The sequence below is a fragment of the Chelon labrosus genome (genome assembly GCF_963514085.1).
Source record: "Chelon labrosus genome assembly, chromosome: 4".
NCBI classification, from domain to species: Eukaryota; Metazoa; Chordata; class Actinopteri; order Mugiliformes; family Mugilidae; genus Chelon; species Chelon labrosus.
Window position 1 is genome coordinate 29058775 of NC_140340.1, and position 21332 is coordinate 29080106.

Below are 21332 nucleotides of genomic sequence, written 5' to 3' on the forward strand. Positions count from 1 at the left end.
AATGATAATGACTTTTCTTGATGAGCAAAGTTTAGACAGCATATAATATATACTCTTCACTTACGCACACACACAAAGGCGCTCACACTTTACAACACATGCTGACACCATCACTTCCAACATTCCTCAATTGTTTTTCATACATCAACTCTTTTTTGCGTACCTTTATTGTAGACAGTGAAACTGTTGCACCAAGTTTTGAGTTCATTTCTCTGAAACTATCTCACACATCCTGCCAGCCATTCTCACTACATTATCATTTGCAATGTGGGGTGAATTTTGTGATTAGCTCGGTTTTCTTTTTCTCACAAAATCTGTGGGTTCTGTGTTTCTCAGGAGTGCAAGATTTTAAACTCAGCATAATGTTCTAATGTGAAAAAGTCGATTTTGTTTGTCAGCCGAGGAAAATAAAGTACAACATAAAATCAAACATCGTCATTTCTCAGATATTTGCAGTAATTGTTAACGTGGCAGAAGTTGTGACTTGCACATTGAAGCTAGTACTGTGACTGTCACATCCTGGACTGAATAGCCATCACATGACGCCAGATAACTGTCTAACTAACTGTGACATGTCTTAGAGGTTCCTAAGGTCCATATGGTGGTTCTGTGATATTAATTTGCTGAAGATGTCCTTACAAACACATGTGGCTGCCACTCTTCCTGTCTCTTTGTCCACAGGGGCTTCTGTTTCTTCAACTCAGTGGCCATCGCTGCCAAGCAGCTACAACACAAACTCAACGTCAGCAAGATCCTCATTGTGGACTGGGTAAGGACCCACTGCATGACCACTGTCACTGGTTCCCACTAATACAGGAATAAACAGACAAAAATTAAACAGTTGTATCGCAGGTACAAACGAGTTCCCAGATGCAGCGCAGCCCTGTACAGTAGCACTCCTATTTATAATTTAGCTCATTTAGATACTCTTATCTCTGGTATCCATGTGTGAGCTGAAGAGTAACAAATCCCCAGAGTAGAGCCAAAGTTACATACAGTCACAAGAACACACACCCGTGCATACATGGTTGTGGTTGTGTCTGTTCAACATGTGTGTATATGAGTTGCACCGTAGCTCTCTTGTATATTACTGTATCGAACCGTAATTATTACCTGCTGTATCAAAAAGATTTTTTTTCATGAATATGAATATGTGAATCCTTCAAAGTTTTCTGGAATTCTTCTTTTATTATGTGTGAAATACATGCACCGGCCCTTGGCAGCTTCCTTACCTGTCATCTGATCATTTTCCAGGACGTGCACCATGGCAATGGCAGCCAGGAAGCCTTCTATAATGACCCAAGCGTGCTGTACATCTCTCTGCATCGCTATGACAACGGAAACTTTTTTCCCGGTAGTGGACATCCTAGTGAGGTGTGTACAAAACAGCCCTCAACCGCAGCACTGTGTTTGTCTGCTTTTGTTTGCGTTGTCATGGTAACTCTTGAATATTTGTGCGTCTTTGCCGGCTCATAGATTCTTGTAAATAAATGGCGTAAGAGCAACAAACGAGAAGCCATTATGCTTAGATCACATTTCCGTGTTGTAGAGTGAATTTTGGATATTGATAGGCTATTTTCTCTTTACCAATGCAAAGTTTATAACAATGCCACCGATGTCTCATGAAGATAGATATGTTGGCATAGAAATATTTTGTAATTGTGCGATTCCAGTGGGACATTAGGGAGCTTAAGAGCCTTGTGTTTAGCATTTACTTGTCAAAACAGGAAGAATAATTGTAACAATGAATCAATGAATAATCTTCATGATATAAATATCCAGTTATAAACTCAGTTTGGTCATGATGACTGACTTTCAGGATCCAGTCTCGCACTGCACAACAAAAATAGGTCCGGCTGCTTTAGATATGTTATATAATGGCGCAAAGGTTCATCATAAAAATATCTGAGCATGTGGAGCTGTCATCAGAAAAAAAATATTTTACTGATGCAACTGGAATCTGAACAATGGGACCCTGTAATTTGAACAGGTTATTATATAAATCTGAACACAAAGTCGGAATGAATCTTAATCTTTCTGTTAGTTGCGGTTGCAAGTAATGTAACACTGTTATTTCTCCACTAACAACTTGTTCAAGATAAAGTTTCTGATGACACAAATGTGTTTATCTACTGGACTCACTATGAGCATATCTCATTGTGTATTTGAGTATCTGCTCCTGGTTTACTTCCACACTTTGAGTTTATTCGAGACACTTCAGGGCTTTAAATGTCAAGACTTCCCAACAGGATGTGTACAGTTGAATTGCATGCTTATGTTTGCGTACAGGAAATGGAGATGCCTATGAATTCTGCCTGTGGTCTTACCAGAAACCAAGTGTGATGACTATCCCCAGTCAGATGAACTGACCCCAACCCACGCTGGCATTCACCACCCATAGAAACCCCACATTCCCCCCTCTTATTCTCCCATCCTCCCCCACAATAATGAGGATAAAATAGTCAATGTTTTCCCATAAAATCCCCTGATGAGGGACGGTACATAAAACGCTCTGTTGGCTTGGATGTGGCTTTGCCTTAAGTGGCCTCTGAACCTCTGTTGAGCTGTGTGGTAAACCTCTGGAGTCTCACTGTCCCCCGTGTAGGTATATAACACACCATGGGGTAGTTGTGTGATGTCATAGCCATAACAGAGAGAGCCGAGTACCTCACAGAAACCAGCGAAGGCCTAATCCAGTCCAGCAATTCTTGAAACATGAAAGAGAGAAAGAGGACAGAGAGGAGTGCAAAAGACTTGGAGCAATAGCAGGAATTGTGTGTGTGTGGGTCTGTGTGCACGTGCGCATGCGTGCGGGTACATTACCAGTTGGCAGAGGACAGGAAGCCTCATGTGTTTTTCGTTTGCCCTGCGAACATCCCGTCCACTGAGAGAAGAATGGAGACAGACGCTCTGCGATGCTCATCAGCATTCTTTCTCTTTCAAGCATCCTCTCACACCCATACACACACACATACGCACAAAGGAAATTACCACGCACCGTTGCCAAGACTGTGTCAATCAACCTCCTCAAACTCCCCTCAAACTGACACATTGACTGATGGTGAAGGGCTCAGAGAACAGCTAAATGGCTGCTCGCGGGACTACAAAGGGAGAGACAGGAATCCTTGAACCTTCTTTCCAAGACCCGGGCCTCAGTTCACTGTCTGCCCCAAATATGTGAGGTCAAAATCAGAGGACCTCCATTCCATCTGCCTGGCATTTTGGATTACATGCCAGTCTCAGTACAGCTTAAACAGTCCTCTAAAATCATTTTCAACATGTAAATGATTAGTGGCGTTAATAGAGTAGTATACCGTGTATGTTTTATTTGACATGTCATATATACCAGTCCTACGCTTCCATATTCAGATCACAAAATACACAGTTTTACTGAATTTATATATAATTTCAGTATATAAATCGCCGAATGAAAAATACTTCCCAGTTTAGCCGTAGCCTAAAGCTTGGGAACCGTAAACGGGTGTAACTCTGTTGTGGCTCAGAGTGATTTATAAGGCCATTTGACAAATTGTATCAAAATCAAAATGGAGAGACAGGGGTGTTGAATTAACAGCCATCCGTCTTTCATTTAGGAATCATAATCACTCCCTGGTGTTGCCCTAAAGAGATGCAGCCACTTTCCCTCAGTTGCTGCAATGCAAAGTTTTGCAACAGCGGCGCAGATTTTGTGAACATTCGACACAAATCTGTCATCGTCATGCAGTTTCCCAACTTTCACTGTGACTCATTAACTTTCTTGACTTTCTCAGAGATTCTTTATTTCATGTAGTCTCACCCCCCCCCCCCCCCCCCTTCTCTCTATATCCAGGTGGGTGCAGGTGCAGGAGAAGGCTTCAATGTGAATGTAGGATGGACGGGAGGTCTGAACCCTCCAATGGGTGATGCAGAATATCTGGCTGCATTCAGGTAAATAATGAACTCAACTCAGCTGTTTAAAATCTGAAATTAAATGTCATGATCATGTTTGTTTACTGCTGATTAGATATAGTTGAACTACATTGCTTTCGACCATTTACAACATTTATTTTTCAGTTTTATGCCATTACAGTTTAAAAGTCCACTTGCAGAAACTGCATTGGTGCATTCAAGGTCTAGTTATAAGCTCAGCATGCACTTGCTTGCTGAATATTGAGTGTTAAATACAAAACACACTCATCACCTCCTACTTTATGTTGATTGTCATATCACCCAGCAACAGTCAACATAACAGCTGTGCAGGGAGCTTGGTAGCTCATGCCAACACTGTTGCCATTCAGCATCCTCTTCAGTCCTTGCACAGATCCCTGATACTTAGGTTGATCACTCCCAGGTCTCCCACACAGGTAAAGCAGAGTCTGTTTAAATCACAATATCACTATTACACATGCTGAATATAAATCAGTGCCTTAAAGCTGTTGCTGAGAGTCAGTACAATTAGTGTGAAATGGAATAAAGTTTTTATGGCATCAGTAATAACACATTGCTCATTGTTGAGCTAAATACATAACCATACATCAACGTGTTACCCAGGCACACCTTTGCTCTCAACACACTTTTCACTTCATTCAAGCTTTTTTTTTCCTGAATGAATACAGTTTAGTTTTGCACTACACTGTAATGAACTCAGAATGTTTCTGTCAGCAACACTGGCTCGCCACCAGATGATTAAACCGTATGTGAGCTCTACATGGTGCTGCATGCAGCAGACACAGTGGGTGGGCCCCTTGTCAAAGGAAAGATGCTAATGAGCAAACCCATACTGGTAAAATCCTTAGACCCAATAGGCAGGCTTGGAAACACTAAGTCCAGTGTTTACTGGAGCCCGGGATGCTAATTAAGAAACAACTGGTCCTTTCCTGAGAAGGCGTCTGGTTTTGGTATTTTTCATCCAGTCTGAGAAATGGCAAGTGTTTTCATGTGTAAACCTTCCTCAGTTAACCACAGCGTAGTACTGTACTCTATTGTATTGTGTGTCACCCAGAGAAACTCTGTAGTGAAGAGTGTCCTGGTGGTCTTACACTCACCGTGTGGCTGCAGTGTCCATTATGCAAGTCCACGATGAGACCGTTGTCGTGGGTCATGATCACGGGAACAGAATTCACCAGTGATAGTTAAATTTGGTCAGGATAAACAAATATGCTTTCTGATTGCGTAATCTTCCAGTGGACTTTTCCACCATTCCACGAATTAACTGTTGTGATAACACGCCATACAATAAAAATTTAATGCATCATGACTATATAGCGTGGTGCCAGTTCTGTAATTCAATTTGAATACTTCATTTAGACAACAGGGTGTTCCAGGCTCTGTGTGTTTCTCTCCGGGATGGAATAGAAAACTAGCCAGAGTGCGGTCGACGATGATGCGTGTCTCTGTTTTTGGGTGTGTATTAGTGACAGGGGAAATACTGTGGTCGAGAGCGGTGGTGGGACTCTAGCACAATCAGAAGAGAGCTCAGCTGCATTGAGTGTCATGACGTAGTATGTGTATGTATGGAGGATTACTAAGGTGGTCAGAATTTAAGGTCAGTCTAATCACCGGTAGCATGGCACACGTGTAACTTCCAATTTCAAAGGAACAGCACTCGTACGTAGGCAATTTAGCGTTGCATGTATGTGAATGTGCATATTTTCTTATACATTTCCAAGTGGCTCCTGACAAATGATGAACTATTGAGGAGAGCAAAGGAGAATACAGCAGAAGAGAGGAGAAGAAGTGGGGGGTGCATTGTTAGGGAATCCAAAGGCAGCGTAATTAGGCCCAATGGATCCCAGATGGCTGGCTGTCAGTGACGTGAGAAGAGGGACGAGCTCCTAATAGGAACCAGACGCACACAAACGCCTTTGAACTGCCGCTCAGAGAGAGAGAGAGAGAGAGAGAAAGAGAGAGAGAAAGAGAGAGAGAGAGAGAAAGAGAGAGAGAGAGAGAATCAAACACGGCATGGGCCGTGTGCTCTTGCTAAATAACTGGCAGCGGGAGACAAGAGGAAGTAAGAAGGAGAGCAAAGGCGCAGGGAAAGTGGCCTCCTCTGAATAGAGTACACAGTATGTGGACGTCTCAGTCCAGATATGCCAAAGGTCTTGATTTTATCTGTTTACATCCCTCACAAAAACCTTTTCAGTGCCACCTGTCTGACTTTTTCTTTAATATATCCTGGAAAGGTTTCCAGAGCACTCATTTTTTCAACAGGGCTCTGCTTCACATTTGAACAGTTGCACACATTCACACCTGGGAGCAGCCCCACCTTCTAGTGTTGGCTGCTTACCAGGAGTGGATCAAGAACAGAGATCAAACTCTTGGAGCACTGCCTTTGATAATTTCTCTTTTCATCATTTTCTAGCAGAGGGAGTTTACAATTAAGTAAATGTTTGCAGTTAATAATCCAAAATAAGTCTTACATTGTACAACTGTTCCAGTGAAAATCAATCACCTTGAATACTTTTTTTTATTTTTATGTTGCAGGCTACCAAGAGTCTGTTCATTACAACAATTAATCTTTTCAGCCTGCTCTGATGTTAATTCAGTCACACCATGACTTCCCTTCTCACTTTATTAAATGATATTCAATCCTCCCAGTTCTCGTTTTCTCTCAAATCATGAACACCTGTTGAAAACATGACTTCTTAAACATGCTATCTAATTTCAGGTGGACCACAGGGACGAGTTAATGTGACGGAACGTACAGTATTTGGTGTACAGCATTGAGTTTCCTCTCTTCTCTCATCCTCAGAGCTGTGGTGATGCCCATCGCCCACGAGTTTTCCCCTGATGTGGTGCTGGTGTCAGCTGGTTTTGATGCTGTCGAAGGACATTCGCCGTCACTGGGAGGCTACAAGGTCACAGCCAAGTGTACGTCTCAGCCAGCTTCTAATATACGTTACCATACGCTTGCACACAAAAGCGTACTGTTACTCTGGTGGAAAAGTATTGGCCTGAGATGAACCTGCTGATCATAAAGCTACACATTTGTATCATTTTTGAATTAGCTCCATAAATCGTATATATATATTGTAAATTATAAACTTGGGTGGAGTTCAATGGTATCTACACGGTGAGAATGTCCGAATAATGATGTGATACTAGCGTGTAAACACTGACAGTAATCTTGAGTGAGTAAGTGTGGATAACTCTCAGCAACACTGGAAAACTCCTTCATTTTTATTAATATTTATCTACAGCGAAATTTTCTGGCTCAAAATTTGCATGCATTTATGATTTCATTCTCCTCCAGGTTTTGGCTTCTTAACCCGTCAGCTGATGTCACTAGCTGGGGGTCGGGTGGTCCTGGCTCTGGAAGGGGGGCATGACCTAAAAGCCATCTGTGATGCCTCCGAAGCCTGCGTCAGCGCTTTGCTCGGCATGGAGGTGAGCAAAGTGTTTGCATATACTACATGTGTCTTTCCGCAGATGCATACAGTATGTTCCGTTCTCTAATCATTGACTCTTGCAATGCGTCCCAGGTGGAGCCTTTGTCCCAGTCCGTGTTGGACCAGAAGCCTTGTGAAAACGCAGTGCTTTCTCTGCAGAGAGTCATCCAGGTTCATGGTGAGAACACAGCCCAGCACGTAGCATCAGGAGCCATCAACATCATGTCATGTGCAAGTTTTGTAGCTCTGTGGAAAATATGTGCAGAAAAGAAAATCTATTGTAATAAGGTGGGTGTAAAAAAAGAGCAAATAACCACCAAGATATAATCCAGATTCTTTGTTTTAAAAGTTGTTTGCAAGTGTTCGCAAATTTGGCACTTTCTTCGTTTGCCGTTTCAATTCTTCCATCACAGATGTTCGCATCTTTCTTTAACTTGTAACGTGTAACTGCACAATATCTGCATTACTCACAGTTGCCTTTACTATCCCACCTTCATTTAGGTTGGTCATAAGCTGCTCCAAATGACAGCTCAAAGTTACAATCGACTTCAAACTGTCACAATGAATATGAGATGTACATACACGTCTCTCAGCTGCTTTTGAGTGCATGAACATGCCTTCAGGACACATCAACTAGAGAAGTTTAAACTCTCTCTGGTGTAGTTGGATGTTCATGGTTTTATTTGAAGACGAGATCAAAGAAATACGATTGTTTCTGCTGTAATAATCACACCTCCAAGTTCACCGACTACACACATGGGAGGGTTTCAGGTCAAATCAAATTTTATTGACATTGCCCAGAAATCACAACATCCTCTTTTGTCTAGATCCTCATCATCCTCTTTTTTTTTTCTTTTTTTTTTTTTTTAAATACTTCACAAATTTGCATGTCACCCCCTTCATCCTCTCATCTATCTTTAGACACTCGATCAGAGGGAGGAAAACCTCTCATGTTTAATAGAGACAGCTTCATGAGTGAGAGGACGAATGAAAAATACATGACTTTACAACTTCAAATTGCAATTATGGCAATTTAAATTTTGCAGGGAAATCATCTTTTTATTTAGTCTAGTTTTCTAGTTTGACGATTCCATCAGTTAAAATTAAAAGAAAGTTTTTTCCTTTCTGTGTCTAAAAGCCATTCAGCACATCATCTCTGCATTTTCATTCTCTTTCACTTTGGTGTCTATTTTTCTGGATTTAGTTCTCTTCCTCCTCATCACTCCTGCTCTCTGACCGCCTCTCCTCCTTTACATCCCTGTCTCCCATCCCTCCCTCCAGTCGTCCCACACACAGACAGACGTGCACACACTCTCGCACACGGCCGCCCTGGCTCCAATTATCTTCAAACACTTCTCTGGCACACGACCTTCGCAACATCCCCTCCTGATTGCACACAAATGTTATCCCAACCAAATTAGATTAATTAAAAATATTTGAATAGCCACAAGAATGTTAAGCCCATAATTTAGGCCTGGGGTGAAATATATGTGAGTTGCATGCACAACCAGAACACACACACACAAACTCGTAGATGAACACTTTTAAAAACACTGATTGGTTTTATTTAAATTTTTTCCTCTTGGTTGTGAGACAGGACCGGAGGCGCTGAGAGAGTAGATTGAACTTCAGTTTATGTTTCTGAAATGATCAACATGGGTATTTAGGCCACAGGCTGTTTATGTCACAGTCATTGCTTATATTTAGATCAAACATCAGGTAGTGCTTTTTTAATAATGCAGCCACTCTCCCTTAAGGAACCATTCAGGATGAAAACAGCACTGAAATACCAGCGACTGAGGCCATTAATCTTTCTCCCTCCTGTTTCCTTCCTCCTCCCTCTATTTTCCATCCCTTGGCTTCCTGCAGGTGAATACTGGCAGAGTGTGAAGGATTCGGCCGCCACACTGGATCTGTCCTACCTGCAGGCACAGAGACGGAGACACAGACGAGATTCAGACAGTGAAGCTGTCAGTGCCATCGCCTCGCTGTCGATGGGATCCCTCGCACCTGACAGGTATGAACAACATCTTCTTTAGCACGACTACAATAATTATTTAATGTATCTAAATGTTTCCGTTTCTCTTATTTATTAAGGAAACATCCTGATTCTCTCTGAAGGAGGAATCTCCTGGCAGTTGTCTTCAGTGAAAACACACACATACACACACAAAGCTGTGCATTTGGATCATCACTGGAAGCAGATACAAAACCTCACAATAAGTCCACCTGCATGACTACTGGCTGCAGGCTGACCACTCTCATTCGAACACACACTGAGGAAGAACAGTCATCTGGACCACAGTCATATTCTCATTCCTGGAGGGGACGTCATTCACTGAACCAAGGGACAGTTTCATAAAAAAAAAAGAAAGAAGACATTAAAGCAGATTAATGAAGGATCACTTGCAGCACCACGGCATAGCGTGAACAAACTCACACAAATCTGTAACTTTACTCATTTGCTTTGTATTGCCCCTTTGACAGACCTGCACAAGACCACTCAGACAGTTTTAACCTTGAAGGTGGGATCAAAGGTCACCTTAGCTCAATGGAGTCTGTCACTCACAGGTGAAGGAGAGCACGCATATCCTCCACAGTTTAGACAAGTCCTGCTACGATGACGTCAGTTGTCTGCATGTGACAAAGATCCAATGAAAGAAGAGATCAGCGTTTTTCTAATCATCTTGCACTGAATCGTTCTGCAATGCAACCCGGACAAGAAGGACAAGACGCGTGTTGACAATCAAACATCTTGTTTGTTCATAGTTTCAGTTTATTTGAAAACTCATTCATTTGACCTATGACACACGTTTTTGTGAATGTCAGCATGAGATTTTTTATTTTTTTTTGCAGAATCCAGTAATCCAGAGTGAAGCTACGATGAAGTCTGAGACACATGTGTTTCATATTGTTTTGTATGTCCACATATTTTCTTAAATCTTTTTTTCTTTCTTGGCCTGTCAGGCGAGCACATGCAGCAAGGCTTTAGAGTGCTGCAGTTATTGTAAATGCTCCCCAGCAGATAAAAGAAGACACGTCAGTCTTTGACAAAGCGCATCTTAAATATGTAGACATTGTGTAGTTTGTGTCTGTGGCGTTAGTCACAGTGAAGAGATAATACCTCCAGTTACTGGGGCATCAAAATCAGGGCAGATAGTAAAAGAAATCACCCATGATGCCTCAGTGCAGTATGACCACTCAGTAATGATTGTACATGTGACAATGCAGATCCAAAGACTTTATGACAATCACACAAAAGTGCACTTACACCGCCCTCAGACATGAGGGTCAGAATCTGAACTTTGAGACTGTTGTTAAGTGGACCAGTGTTTGTACCTGTGGATGAGCATTCCTGCTGTATTAGTTAAATGTACTTTATTTTTTCTTTTAACAAGGACAGTCTGGCATATCCTTTGTTCATCATTTATGTAACGCCGCTCTGTTTACTGTCATCGCCGGGGATGTTTTGCTCCCGGACCAAACAATGGCATTTTAGCAGTGGAGCAATAATACTGAGACAGTTGAATATCCACACAGTGCAATTGGACACAGGTTAGGCGCAACCAACGCATATGAGAACAATGTGCTGTCCCTGGACTGGCACGGCCTGAAGAACTTCAAAGACTTTGTAGGAGTTTGTGAATGTTTCTCTTCTCCGTCCAAACAGACGAAAAGCACCAAAAGCACAGGACAGATGCATAAACAGTTTCATTTGACTTCTATTTATACGTTCAGATGCCTTGCCTTTGAAGTGCTCTTTGCATGACCAACACAGTTATGACGGTGCTAATACAGTATGTTGGCTGTTGGCGTTTCTTTCTTTATGTCGAGTTGTGTGTGCAGCTAAAAACCTGTTGGATATTTGCTCATGTAACGAGAATGTGAAAACAAACATTTAAAACAGCGGAGTGTAGCTTTAAAATACTTTAACAGAAACCTTTGTGACATTGACCTGACATATATCATGTCTTTTTGTCTTAAATAATGCAAATGATTTATTTTTGTGTTCAAACAGTGAACCCTGTGCCTTCTTAGAGACCAAATTATCAATTGACATATCATGCTGACCAACCTGTGTGAAGGTAGCCTTAAAAAAACTGGAGCTTAACTAAAACTACAGACCACGTCCAGTTTAATCGTAACTGACTGTCTGATGTTGTTTCTGTACAGTGTATATAATAACTTCTGGTTTTATCTGCCTTTTTTCTACTATTTTCCTTTCCAAAAAAAAAACCTTAATAAAGGTAAATTATATACATTTGATTGTTCATTTATTTCTAATGACAGCGAGTTTGTATTGTTTGTATGTTTTAGAAAATTCACTTGTGTCCTCTAATATTTGGACGCCAACAGGCAATGCATCACACTTTGAAAATGAAAATATTACACTTATATACAACATCCAGGAATATTTTATTGTCCACAGGAGATGACACAAGAAAAATATCAAAAGCAAATGAAACACAGTAAAAACACGATCAAACAGCAACTCAGGATAAAATGAAAAGTGGCTGTAATCGCCACTTTGGTACATTTTACAAGGAACTTTCTGTTGTTTTATTTTTTGCATTATTCACTGAGAATAATGTTTTAAAGGTATCTTAAAACTGCAAGAAAACAAGCATCTTTTATTAAAAAAAAAAAATACAAAATAAAAGCTTTCCTCACTTATAGTAGAAAAGTGAAAATAAACAGGCGGCTGATCAGTGGTTTAAAACATTTTTCTTTAAAGCCGAGAGTTACGCATAAGCAGGGTTTAAGCGACGCAGCGCGCACGTTCACAAACAGATACACTTTAAAAACCCCAAAATACACAGAAAGCTATCCAGTTACTACAGCACGACAAAGATCTGCGTCAGATTCCTCGTGCTCTTCCTCTTCCCACAAGACGGGGCCTTGAGATCCAGAGCGATTAGCTTATTAGCATTTTAGCTGTAAACATTCATTGGCTGTGACCGCCCTCTAACCATCACTGTGCCATTATCATTAGTCATCCTAATGTCTGTCTGGCAGGGAGTCGACCGACGTGGAGAGTCAGGTTGACAGTGGTTATTACGGTGTTACTGAAGGCACTCGAACCAGCAGCCATTTTGTTTCATTGTCACCGCAGGCCAGCTGTTTGTTTTCTTCTTGTTTTCATCGTTTAATGAGTCCAGCGTCTCACCAGAGTCTCAGAAACGCTCTGCGAAGACCGTGAGACGACATCTTAAGAGTCATGGGTTGAGCACGTGTCCGGGGGAAAAAGAACAAAGATGAAAAAAGATATTTGGTGAGGCGGGAACGAACGTCTTCAGGAGAGTAGAGAATTTTCCATTTGTCGATTTTCTGCAGAGAGACAAGAAGAAGAGTCGACACTTTTAGATAAGAAGACCTTTTTACATTGTGCGCCAGTCTGAAGCCTCAACACTCAGACCGGAGATGTGTGTTGAGGTTATAAAACGTGTGTACGCGCAAACAAACACTTCTGTTTAGTGGAAAGTGGAAAAATCCCTACAGCTCCTCAACTTCTCTTGTTTTAACAAGCAAACATTTCATCTGCAGCTCTCCCTAATTACAGCGTTCCTTTCTTTGCTTCCAGAAAGACATAAAGACAGAGAGAGAATCCGTCCTCCAGAGCAGAAGTTAGACGCATGTTTGCGGGTGTTGTCCCTTCGCATGACTTCAATCATGCCACAAAAGCGTGAACGCGTAAATTGAAAGCAAAAGGTGCATTTTTTCCACGTTACCGGGAAATGAAGTTAAAGTTGTAAATCAAACCCCACTGTTTGTAGTCGCTGATGTTTGTCCTGTATTTACTTTCAGTCATCACCTCTCTGTGTAGACGTTTTTTTCTTTTCTTTTTCTTCTGCACTTTTTTTGTTTGAACTCTTGTTTTTTTCGGGAACGGCACGTGAGTGTTTGACAGATCCTGATGCGCTCTGAGCTCCAGTCATGTGGTCTTTTTGTTGCCTACGTGTCAAACCAGAAGTCTTTCCTCCGTGGCCCTCTATCCCTGCAGCTGTCTGGCCAGCACACATATGGAGACATGCACAAGCCCATATGCATGCAGAAGTCCAACGCACACTCACACACATATACTCAACCCTCCCACCTGCGCTCAGCTCTCAGTTTGGATCTCTAAAAATAAAGATGACTATCAGAAGCCACAACTTCTGGATGAGGCTTTTAAAAACGCAGATGAGCCGCAGAGGACCTTGCATCTGGTCCCAGATCAGCCAGGAGTAAAAGCCAGAGGTTTTAATATGCGCAGAAGAGCATCCAACAGCTGTAAACACACACACATGCATGCATGGACGCTGCAGAGCCTGGGGTTCCGGCAGAGGGAAGAGCAGTGACAGGCATTGTGATTATAGTATAAACAGAAAGGAGAGTATTGTTTTTTCCAACTCAAACAGAACAATCCTCTCATTCTGAAAGTCTCACGCTGAGCCAGACACCCACACGTCTTCAAAATCGTGCTCATCAAAATGCACCAAAAACTGTCTGCGGTGCACTCGTGTTCATTTGTGTGCAAGCCGTGGACCTCCAAGGAAAACATGAAGGGCTCTTTTACGCGGCGGGTACCACATTTTAGGGACACTTTTGCATTTCTTGTAATATACTGGTCAACTGAACCCAGATGAAAGCAATGATCCAATTTCTGCACCCAAATCTTTTACTAAAACTAAAACCGACTCTAAAAGCCTTGAAAGTTTAAAAAGTCATTTTGAGAAGATGTAGTCAAAGAGAAGGATTATTTTAAAGCTTTCGTAAAACTCAAAATTCGACTGTATTCTGTAATTTCTTTAGCCTTTCCAAGTGTATTTACATGTATGAATGGCATAGTATTACATGTGTTATTTAAGGCGCATACACATGACCTCATCAGCATCCACTGCTTTTAAAACACACATGCGTGCACGCTCTGCTTTTGAAGTTTCCTGACTCTCTCTCTAGCCTCATCTCCCTCCTAAAATTGCATGTTTAGGTCGGTCGCAGGAGTTTCTAGCACTTTCTGCGGCGGCCCCTGCAGAGCTCATGATAACAGGCAGAGCAGGCAAAGTGGTAGGTAATGGCTACAGCGATGCGTTCAAGGACAGCTGGCTCACCCGTACGGGGGCCTTGGCTTTCCGTCCGCAGCGTTCGACGACTGCTGCAGAGGCCACTGGAGGTTTCAACGGTAATTCAGAGTTGAACACCTGGAGTGTGCACATGGCCGAGAGCTGCATGGCGTGCGTGTCTGGACAGTGTATTGTATATATGTAGCGCCTTGTAGTATCATTCCTGCACGCTGAATTCTGCACATGTTTGTAGTCATGGCCGCTCAGCGGTCTGTGTGTGTTTACCTTGACCTGAGCTGATGAGAAAGTGTGTAGCACGGAAACACAGACACATCCCTCCACAGTCTCTGCTCCTCATCACATCGGCACCCGTCACTCATTTAAAAGCTTTTATGTTGTCATTTTTATTTTTGAAGGACTTCCTGTCGGGCTTTTAGGAGAAATGTAACTTGAAGTCTCACAAAACTAAAACCAGGAGACGAGGGAGATAAAAATCACTGAAACAACATCTGCGAGTGTATTCCTGTTTACTTATATGCACATGTTCACACACACACATACACACACTTCTGCACAGCTAATTAAAGCTCACTGCAAACACACACACAAGTACGCACACGCACTGACACACACACAAGCCCGTGTGCCTGACCCTAACCCTGGTACACACACCTTCCTAATACCACACAACTGTTTCCAATCTAAAGGTTCCTGCTTGTCTGGGCCCCGGCAAGGCCTGATTGCACGATACAAGATCCTGAGGAGAGAGGGCAAGGCTGCAGGGGAGAGAAAGAAAGAAAGAAAGAAAGAAAGAAAGAAAGAAAGAAAGAAAGAAAGAAAGAAAGATGTGCTTCCACTTTTCCACATTTTCCTCCCCACTCTCCCTTTCTTTCCCTCCTTTCATGCTGTACCTGTGCAGGAATCTGGTGTCAGTTAAAATGGTTGCAAAAAAAAAAAAAAAAAAAAAAAAGACCCAGACCCTGGAGATTGAGGAGGAAAACATTTGTCTTAAGTACATCAGAGGTCTGTCAAACACTGGAGCTGCAGAGTTTAGATTACGAAGATGATAATATGCTGTTTGTTCATTTAATTTTATGGAACAACCGAGAGGAAGATTAAATTTACACACTAATCATGCTCATGGTATTTATTGAAGCCAGGAAACGTAGAGGAGTTGTTTCTGTTGATGAGGGTTTAGGACTCCTGGAGGTTTATTAAAAAGAGTGCATACATGTAGGCAGAGAGGATTGTTTAAGGATGAATCACACACTGGCTAAGATTTACAGCCATTTATTTTATTTATTTATTTATTTTATAATTTCTAGAATTAATTTGATCTTATTATTTCTTATTATTTATATTTACCTTATATTTAATTGGATAATACTGCAAACTTTAAACTTTATGCAAAGTCCTATCCTATATATACATACATGTAAATTAAGATTATTGAACTCTGGTCTTTCTACTTTTTATATTAATATATGTGTTTTTTTGTTTTGTTTTTTGACAAAAAATATATTTATTCCAATATCACTGATCTTTTTCTTTTTTTTTTTGGAAGAATCAAAACATCGGTTATGCAGAAACAACGCTTTGATTTGATAACTTGGTATTATTCGTGCAGCACATAACACGTTTAACACACCCCCCAAAAAAAATCATAATTAAATGCTGCATTATAAGTTTAAAATTAATGTTATTCAGTAGATCAACTGAAGATAATCTGAGACATGTGGCATAAACTAAACACTGTCACATTAGATCGTTGGAATGAGATTTTCATTGTCATTCGGAAACATTTTTTAGTCTGTTCACTTACAAGTTTCACGTTTAAAAAGCTAAAATGAGCAGACTACAATTAAACATGTGCATGCAAAAAAAAGTGCTGTTACTAAACGCAGGCCCTCTCAGCATGTGTCGCTGTGTTGTGACTGAGAGCATTTTAACATTTTAATTGAGTTATAAATCAGTCTTGCTACAGTTAAAGTCTCCCTGCTGAAGTTTGCTCCCTGAAACAAATGTGTTTTAAGTTCTTTTGTAGAAAGCTCCAAATAAAAGTTTTCATTGAGCTTACATTATGTTAATGCATAATAACATAATGTACATAATCAGAATTTACCTGAAATTGTACAGAAGCTTTAAAAGCATAGACATACAGGTGCTTTTTAATTCCATTGTATTGTGTTTGCGTAGTGTTTGTTTGTCGAGCTTCAAATAATGTGCCGAAACACTCTTGGGACTATTTTCACACGATTTTAAAAGAAGTTCGCGTAAAACATTGGCAGTTATGACCACATGTACATGTTTTAAACATACATGCACCACGCAGGATTTGTTAGTGTCTGCGTAAATGTGTGTGTGTGTGTGTTTGTATATTTTGTTCCGTACCTGAGGGGCTGCAGTGGAGCAACTTGTTGCACTGGACGAAAACTGTGGGACAGACAAGGGAGCGAAGTGGAAAGAGTGGAGGGGAACGGGGTGAAGTGTGGAAGGTTTCAGGGACGTTTAGTGTGAGTGAACCATTTTGGGTCAGGGAGGTCGTGTAGGATGAGAAATGTATGCAAAAGGTTTTAGATGAAAAGGTTAAGATCAGACCATAGGGGAAGAATTTAGAGGTTCAGAGGTCAGGAAGTGGGTGCAAACACAGACAGAGGTTGGGGGGAGGTTGGAGGTGTGGACACAAGAGGGTGTTTGAGAGGTTCAGTGGGGTCCTAGTGGCTGGTGGACATGGCCCAGGCACCCTCCATCCTCCAGACAGAGAAGGCGTAGCTCAGTCTTTCGTGGGCCAGGTAGTTGCAGCTGGCGAGCTTGGCGTCCATCTCGTCACTCTGCAGCACCTGGTAGAGGAAGTCGATGTAGCGCGAGGCCAGCTTCAGGATCTGGATCTTGCTCAGCTTGTCAGAAGGTAGCGTGGGGATGATCTTGCGCAGAGAGGCGAAGGCGTCGTTCAGGGACTGAGTGCGTTGCCGTTCCCGAACGTTGGCAATAACTCGCTGAGAGTGGAGTTCCTCGAAGGGCGGCTCCGACCTGGGCCCCAAAGATGTGGGGGCCAGCGTCACGATCGTCGTGGGGCTTTTCTTCACCCTCTTCGGCCCGGTTGGCAGCAGGCTGTTGGGGCTGCCAGTGCTGCTCTCCTCTGCCTGAGTGAGGCTGTCCTTCTTAGGATAAGGGGAACGTTTTCGATTTCCCGTTTGGAGGCTCTTTTTCGACCCTCTCTCCAGCTCCTCTTCACTGGCCCCCAGTCCTCCTTCAGGGGAGTTGGTGCACACCTCTTCTCTCATTGTACTCTCCACAGATGACCTTCCAACCTCCACTGCAAAGACAGGATGCTGCGAGGCTCTTCTTCACTTTGCTGACAGACTCAACAAACCTCAGGTTGACAAGCTTGTGAAACAAAAGCCGTCTCTTCCTTCAGACAATGTTACGGCTGCTGAAGCTCCATCGGACTGGACGCCTGTGTGCCCCGTTTCCTGGTTAGCTTGTTAAATTTCTCACTTTCCCATTCCCCTCTAAAACTTCCAGACAGAACAACAACAAACCATCTGACAGGCAGGTCCACCTCCGACTCTTTTATACCACATCGCTAACCCGGGGCCTGCGGGCAGCTCTCATTGGCTCAGCGGACTTCCAGAGGGTGTGGTTCGGCCTAAGACAGGCAAGGAAAGCAGGAAGTGTGCATTAGCTGGGCGGGTGATAAAGAAAGGGGGTAAGTGGCGCTCCCAGCCAATAAGATGTGGCGTGTCTAATGTTGCAGCGATGTCTGAGGCTTTATGGGTTCCAGATTTGGGCTGGACCTGGACCGGCAGTCCAGCCTGCATCCTCATGTTCACACAAACCTTGTATTTCTGACAGTCACCACGTGTGAGCTTTGGTGTTTAATGCTTACGATATCGTATTTTATGGCAGTCATGGTGAAGACTCTTATAAGTTTTTCAACAACAAATCTGCAACGTAAAAGTCACAAGTCGCACATCCTGATGCAGCTTCCTCGCACAACCACAGGTCACTAAGTGGACTCAAGAGGATTTATAGGTTAAATGAATAACTTTATGACGTGGAATTTATGTTTATAAATGATAAAACTGTCATGAAGTCCTGAAAACTAAAAAAAAATAACTTTAATATGAGTGTAAATGTGATGTTGTGCAACATCCAGTATACCCTGGAAAAATTTTCACACGATGAGTTGTCGCCGTGTCTGCAAACACTCATGCACGCTGAAAAACCTCTTCTGACATTCTTCTCCGACTGATATCTATCAGTTCCTTATGAGCAAGTGCCTCTAATATCACTGCTAACATCAGCTGTCTCATATGTTGTGTTAAGGGAGCGCGGGCAGGACCCTAAATAACCCCTGACCCCAGTGGCCCAGAGACCTCAGACTGCAGAGGTGAGAGAGCACCTAATTGTGCCATCCATGGCCTCAAGGCAGAGCCGACACATGTTCCGCCTCCACACCACAAACCCATCTGGGTCTGCAGCCACTTAAACGTTTTCCTCACACTGGCAGCCGTGACACAGCAGGTAGGCCCTGCTGAGAAAATGACAACGGGTTGTGTTTGTTTAATCGGTGCAACCCACAATTTGGGCAAATGACTAACTCTTGCGTAAATCTACCTTTGGATTCCTTTGCATCCGTTTCCCAACAGTAACCATTTATACCTTCATGCGTCATGACTCCAGTGACTCATCTGTGCATCACTGCAGAGAAATCTCGTACAGAGTTTTCCGCTGAAGAAATTCTGTACTTTTTGATGACAGCGAACTTAAATGGTTTTACATTTCAACACCTTTGTGTTTCTGCAATTTGTCACAGATAAATCCTGATGAATCACAGGAGGACAGTCAGGAACTGATGCTATTTACAAACAAAATGTTCAATGGTTGTATCTTAACCTCACATCAGTATGAACACAGTGCCTGACAGCTCCGAGCCAGCGATTTGGGTGTGATTGCCGGAGCGTTTGAGGGATCGTATGAGCGGGGAGCGGCTCAGAAGATTTTTGATGAGCCCCGTGATTGCACTGGTTTACATTTCATTCACAGAGCGCCGTTGAACGGAAAGTAGCTCAATCCCAGTTGGGTTCAATCAACTTTGAAGAAGAAGAAGAAGAAAAAAAATGGCCATCAAAGCAAGGCCGCGGACAGAGACACAGAATTACGCGAGGTTAACTTTACATAACGTGCCGAGTCCACTCCAGGATTAACTGGTATTAGATGTGGAGCTTATTGGGAGCTCAGGGGAAGGACAGGAAAGTCATTGTTGCTGAGGCTAATCTCAGAAGCCGCTGCTTACCTTTAGCAAAAAGCGTGGCTCCGTGCCACCATCATGGAAAAAATGAGCTAACGTAGCGGGTAGGCCAACAGGAATGTCATGGCGCATAGAAGAATAGAAAGGAAGGGAAAAAAAAGGGGAGAAGAATAAGAAAAGGGGAAAAGAAAAGGAGAAGAAAGGAAAGGGAGAAGGGGGGAAAAAGTGAGGCTGTCCAAACAGAACCAGATGCAGGAGTGTGGAGCCTCGTTTGATCTCGATCCTCATAGGCTGATTGATGTTGCACATTTCATTTCCTTGTCAGAGTCTTGACATAATGTTTCACTAAACACTTAGGCCCTGCTCTCATCTTCGTTCTGTTTCCACAGGGGTCATAATTAACCCTTTCTGGGGCTGAAAATAGATCATACACATCAATACATACAGTGTATAGGCTTTCATAAACACACGCCGGGCGGCTTGGATATCAAAAACGGTTGTTGTATTGTCTGTTTCTGCCTCCATATGGTTTTGTCTTGACAGAAATACTGCTCTGAAGAGTAGCCACGCTGAAACTTTGAAGTCAGGGGTAAAAAACAAAAAAAAGTTTCTTTAAGTTCGTAATGCAGTCAATTCAATTACCGTCATGCACGGAAAGGTAGAAGCTCTGCGCTGACGTACCCAGCTGGTAGGAAAGCGGTGGTGTGACCAATCATAAGTGATGTGTTTGGAAATCCACGCTGACCCAACAAAAGGAACCAATCATTAAATTCCTCCTCCTCACCTTCACCCTAGGAGTTTCTTCACCCTCCTGGCTGCTGTTATTGATGTTTGCACACAGCACACCATGACACCCCCCCCCCCCAACCCCCACACACACACACACACACTCCACACATTACCACCACCACCCCATTCCCATCCTTCAAGGGCTCCATCTCTCCCGAGGAGCCTATAGCGACACAAAGGCAGACATCTGGGACCCATTTCCCCCCTGGAGAAGCCCTTCCTGTGGGGTATCCACTTAGAGGGGTTCGGGAGAGGCAGGGCGGAGGGGGAGGAGTGGGGCGAAGGTGTATGGTAGGTGGGGGATGGTGGCGGTGAACGGAGGAGCAGAAGTAATAATGAGGACGAGAGGTGTGGATGATATCTGAGTATGGGCACAAAAAGATCAATAAACACACAATCAAGTCTTTACCCTTTGTCGATGATGATCTGCTGGCTTTGTGCAGTGCAGTGTTTTTACAGAAAGTTACATGTGCGGACTGTGTTTGTGTGAGAAGTTACAACCGGCTGAGCTTAGCTTAGCCTAACAGCTGGTCTGGCTCTGCCCACAGGTAACAAAATCCACTCTACCAAAAAGTCACAGCATTCAACACATTACATGACATGACAGTACAAGCAAAGAGTAAAAAAATAGATAGTTCATCAGTTTAGTTTTAGTTACACTACTGGGTGCATCTGTTTCTTCCAGTGTGCAGTCTGAATTACGCTTCATGTCCCAGCTAATAAACATATTTTTCTAAAGTATTTCTGTTATGTTTGAGATCTAAAATGACCATATCCAATTCATTAAGATTCCTAAACATCCTGAAAGGTTAGAAAATATAAGCAAACCGACATCTGGTGAGCTTTTTCTTCTTCTAACGAAGGTCTTGTGATTTGATA

The 21332-nt window shown here is 42.6% G+C and overlaps 2 protein-coding genes across 5 annotated transcripts in view; one reads left to right on the top strand and one right to left on the bottom strand.

Moving 5' to 3' along the window:
• The window catches only part of LOC311487274 (histone deacetylase 7-like), a 38782-nt gene extending 27150 nt beyond the window's left edge, over positions 1 to 11632 (top strand). For 2 of the 4 annotated variants that reach the window (XM_084543484.1, XM_084543485.1), the window contains exons 18-25: positions 682 to 769; positions 1255 to 1374; positions 3830 to 3927; positions 6731 to 6849; positions 7232 to 7365; positions 7461 to 7545; positions 9237 to 9384; positions 9465 to 11632. In XM_084543484.1, coding sequence (XP_084399610.1) covers positions 682 to 769; positions 1255 to 1374; positions 3830 to 3927; positions 6731 to 6849; positions 7232 to 7365; positions 7461 to 7545; positions 9237 to 9384; positions 9465 to 9486 — 814 coding nt within the window. In that variant the 3' untranslated portion in view covers positions 9487 to 11632. Of the gene's footprint in view, positions 1 to 681; positions 770 to 1254; positions 1375 to 3829; positions 3928 to 6730; positions 6850 to 7231; positions 7366 to 7460; positions 7656 to 9236; positions 9385 to 9464 lie in introns of all 4 variants that reach the window. The other 2 variants (XR_014699027.1, XR_014699026.1) reach the window with 2 other exon arrangements.
• Positions 11633 to 11766: 134 nt separating this feature from the next.
• Positions 11767 to 17939, bottom strand: LOC311487297 (twist-related protein 2-like). Its single transcript, XM_084543519.1, has 2 exons — positions 16802 to 17939; positions 11767 to 12695 (listed from the first exon to the last, which is right to left on the bottom strand). Exon 1 carries the CDS (start codon positions 17692 to 17694, stop codon positions 17125 to 17127), a length of 570 nt encoding a protein of 189 aa, XP_084399645.1. The 5' UTR covers positions 17695 to 17939; the 3' UTR covers positions 11767 to 12695; positions 16802 to 17124.
• Between the last annotated feature and the right edge of the window lie 3393 nt (positions 17940 to 21332).

Excerpts from the sequence above, each read along its gene's own strand:
- LOC311487297 (XM_084543519.1), bottom strand. The coding sequence starts at position 17,694 with ATGAGAGAAGAGGTGTGCACCAACTCCCCTGAAGGAGGACTGGGGGCC.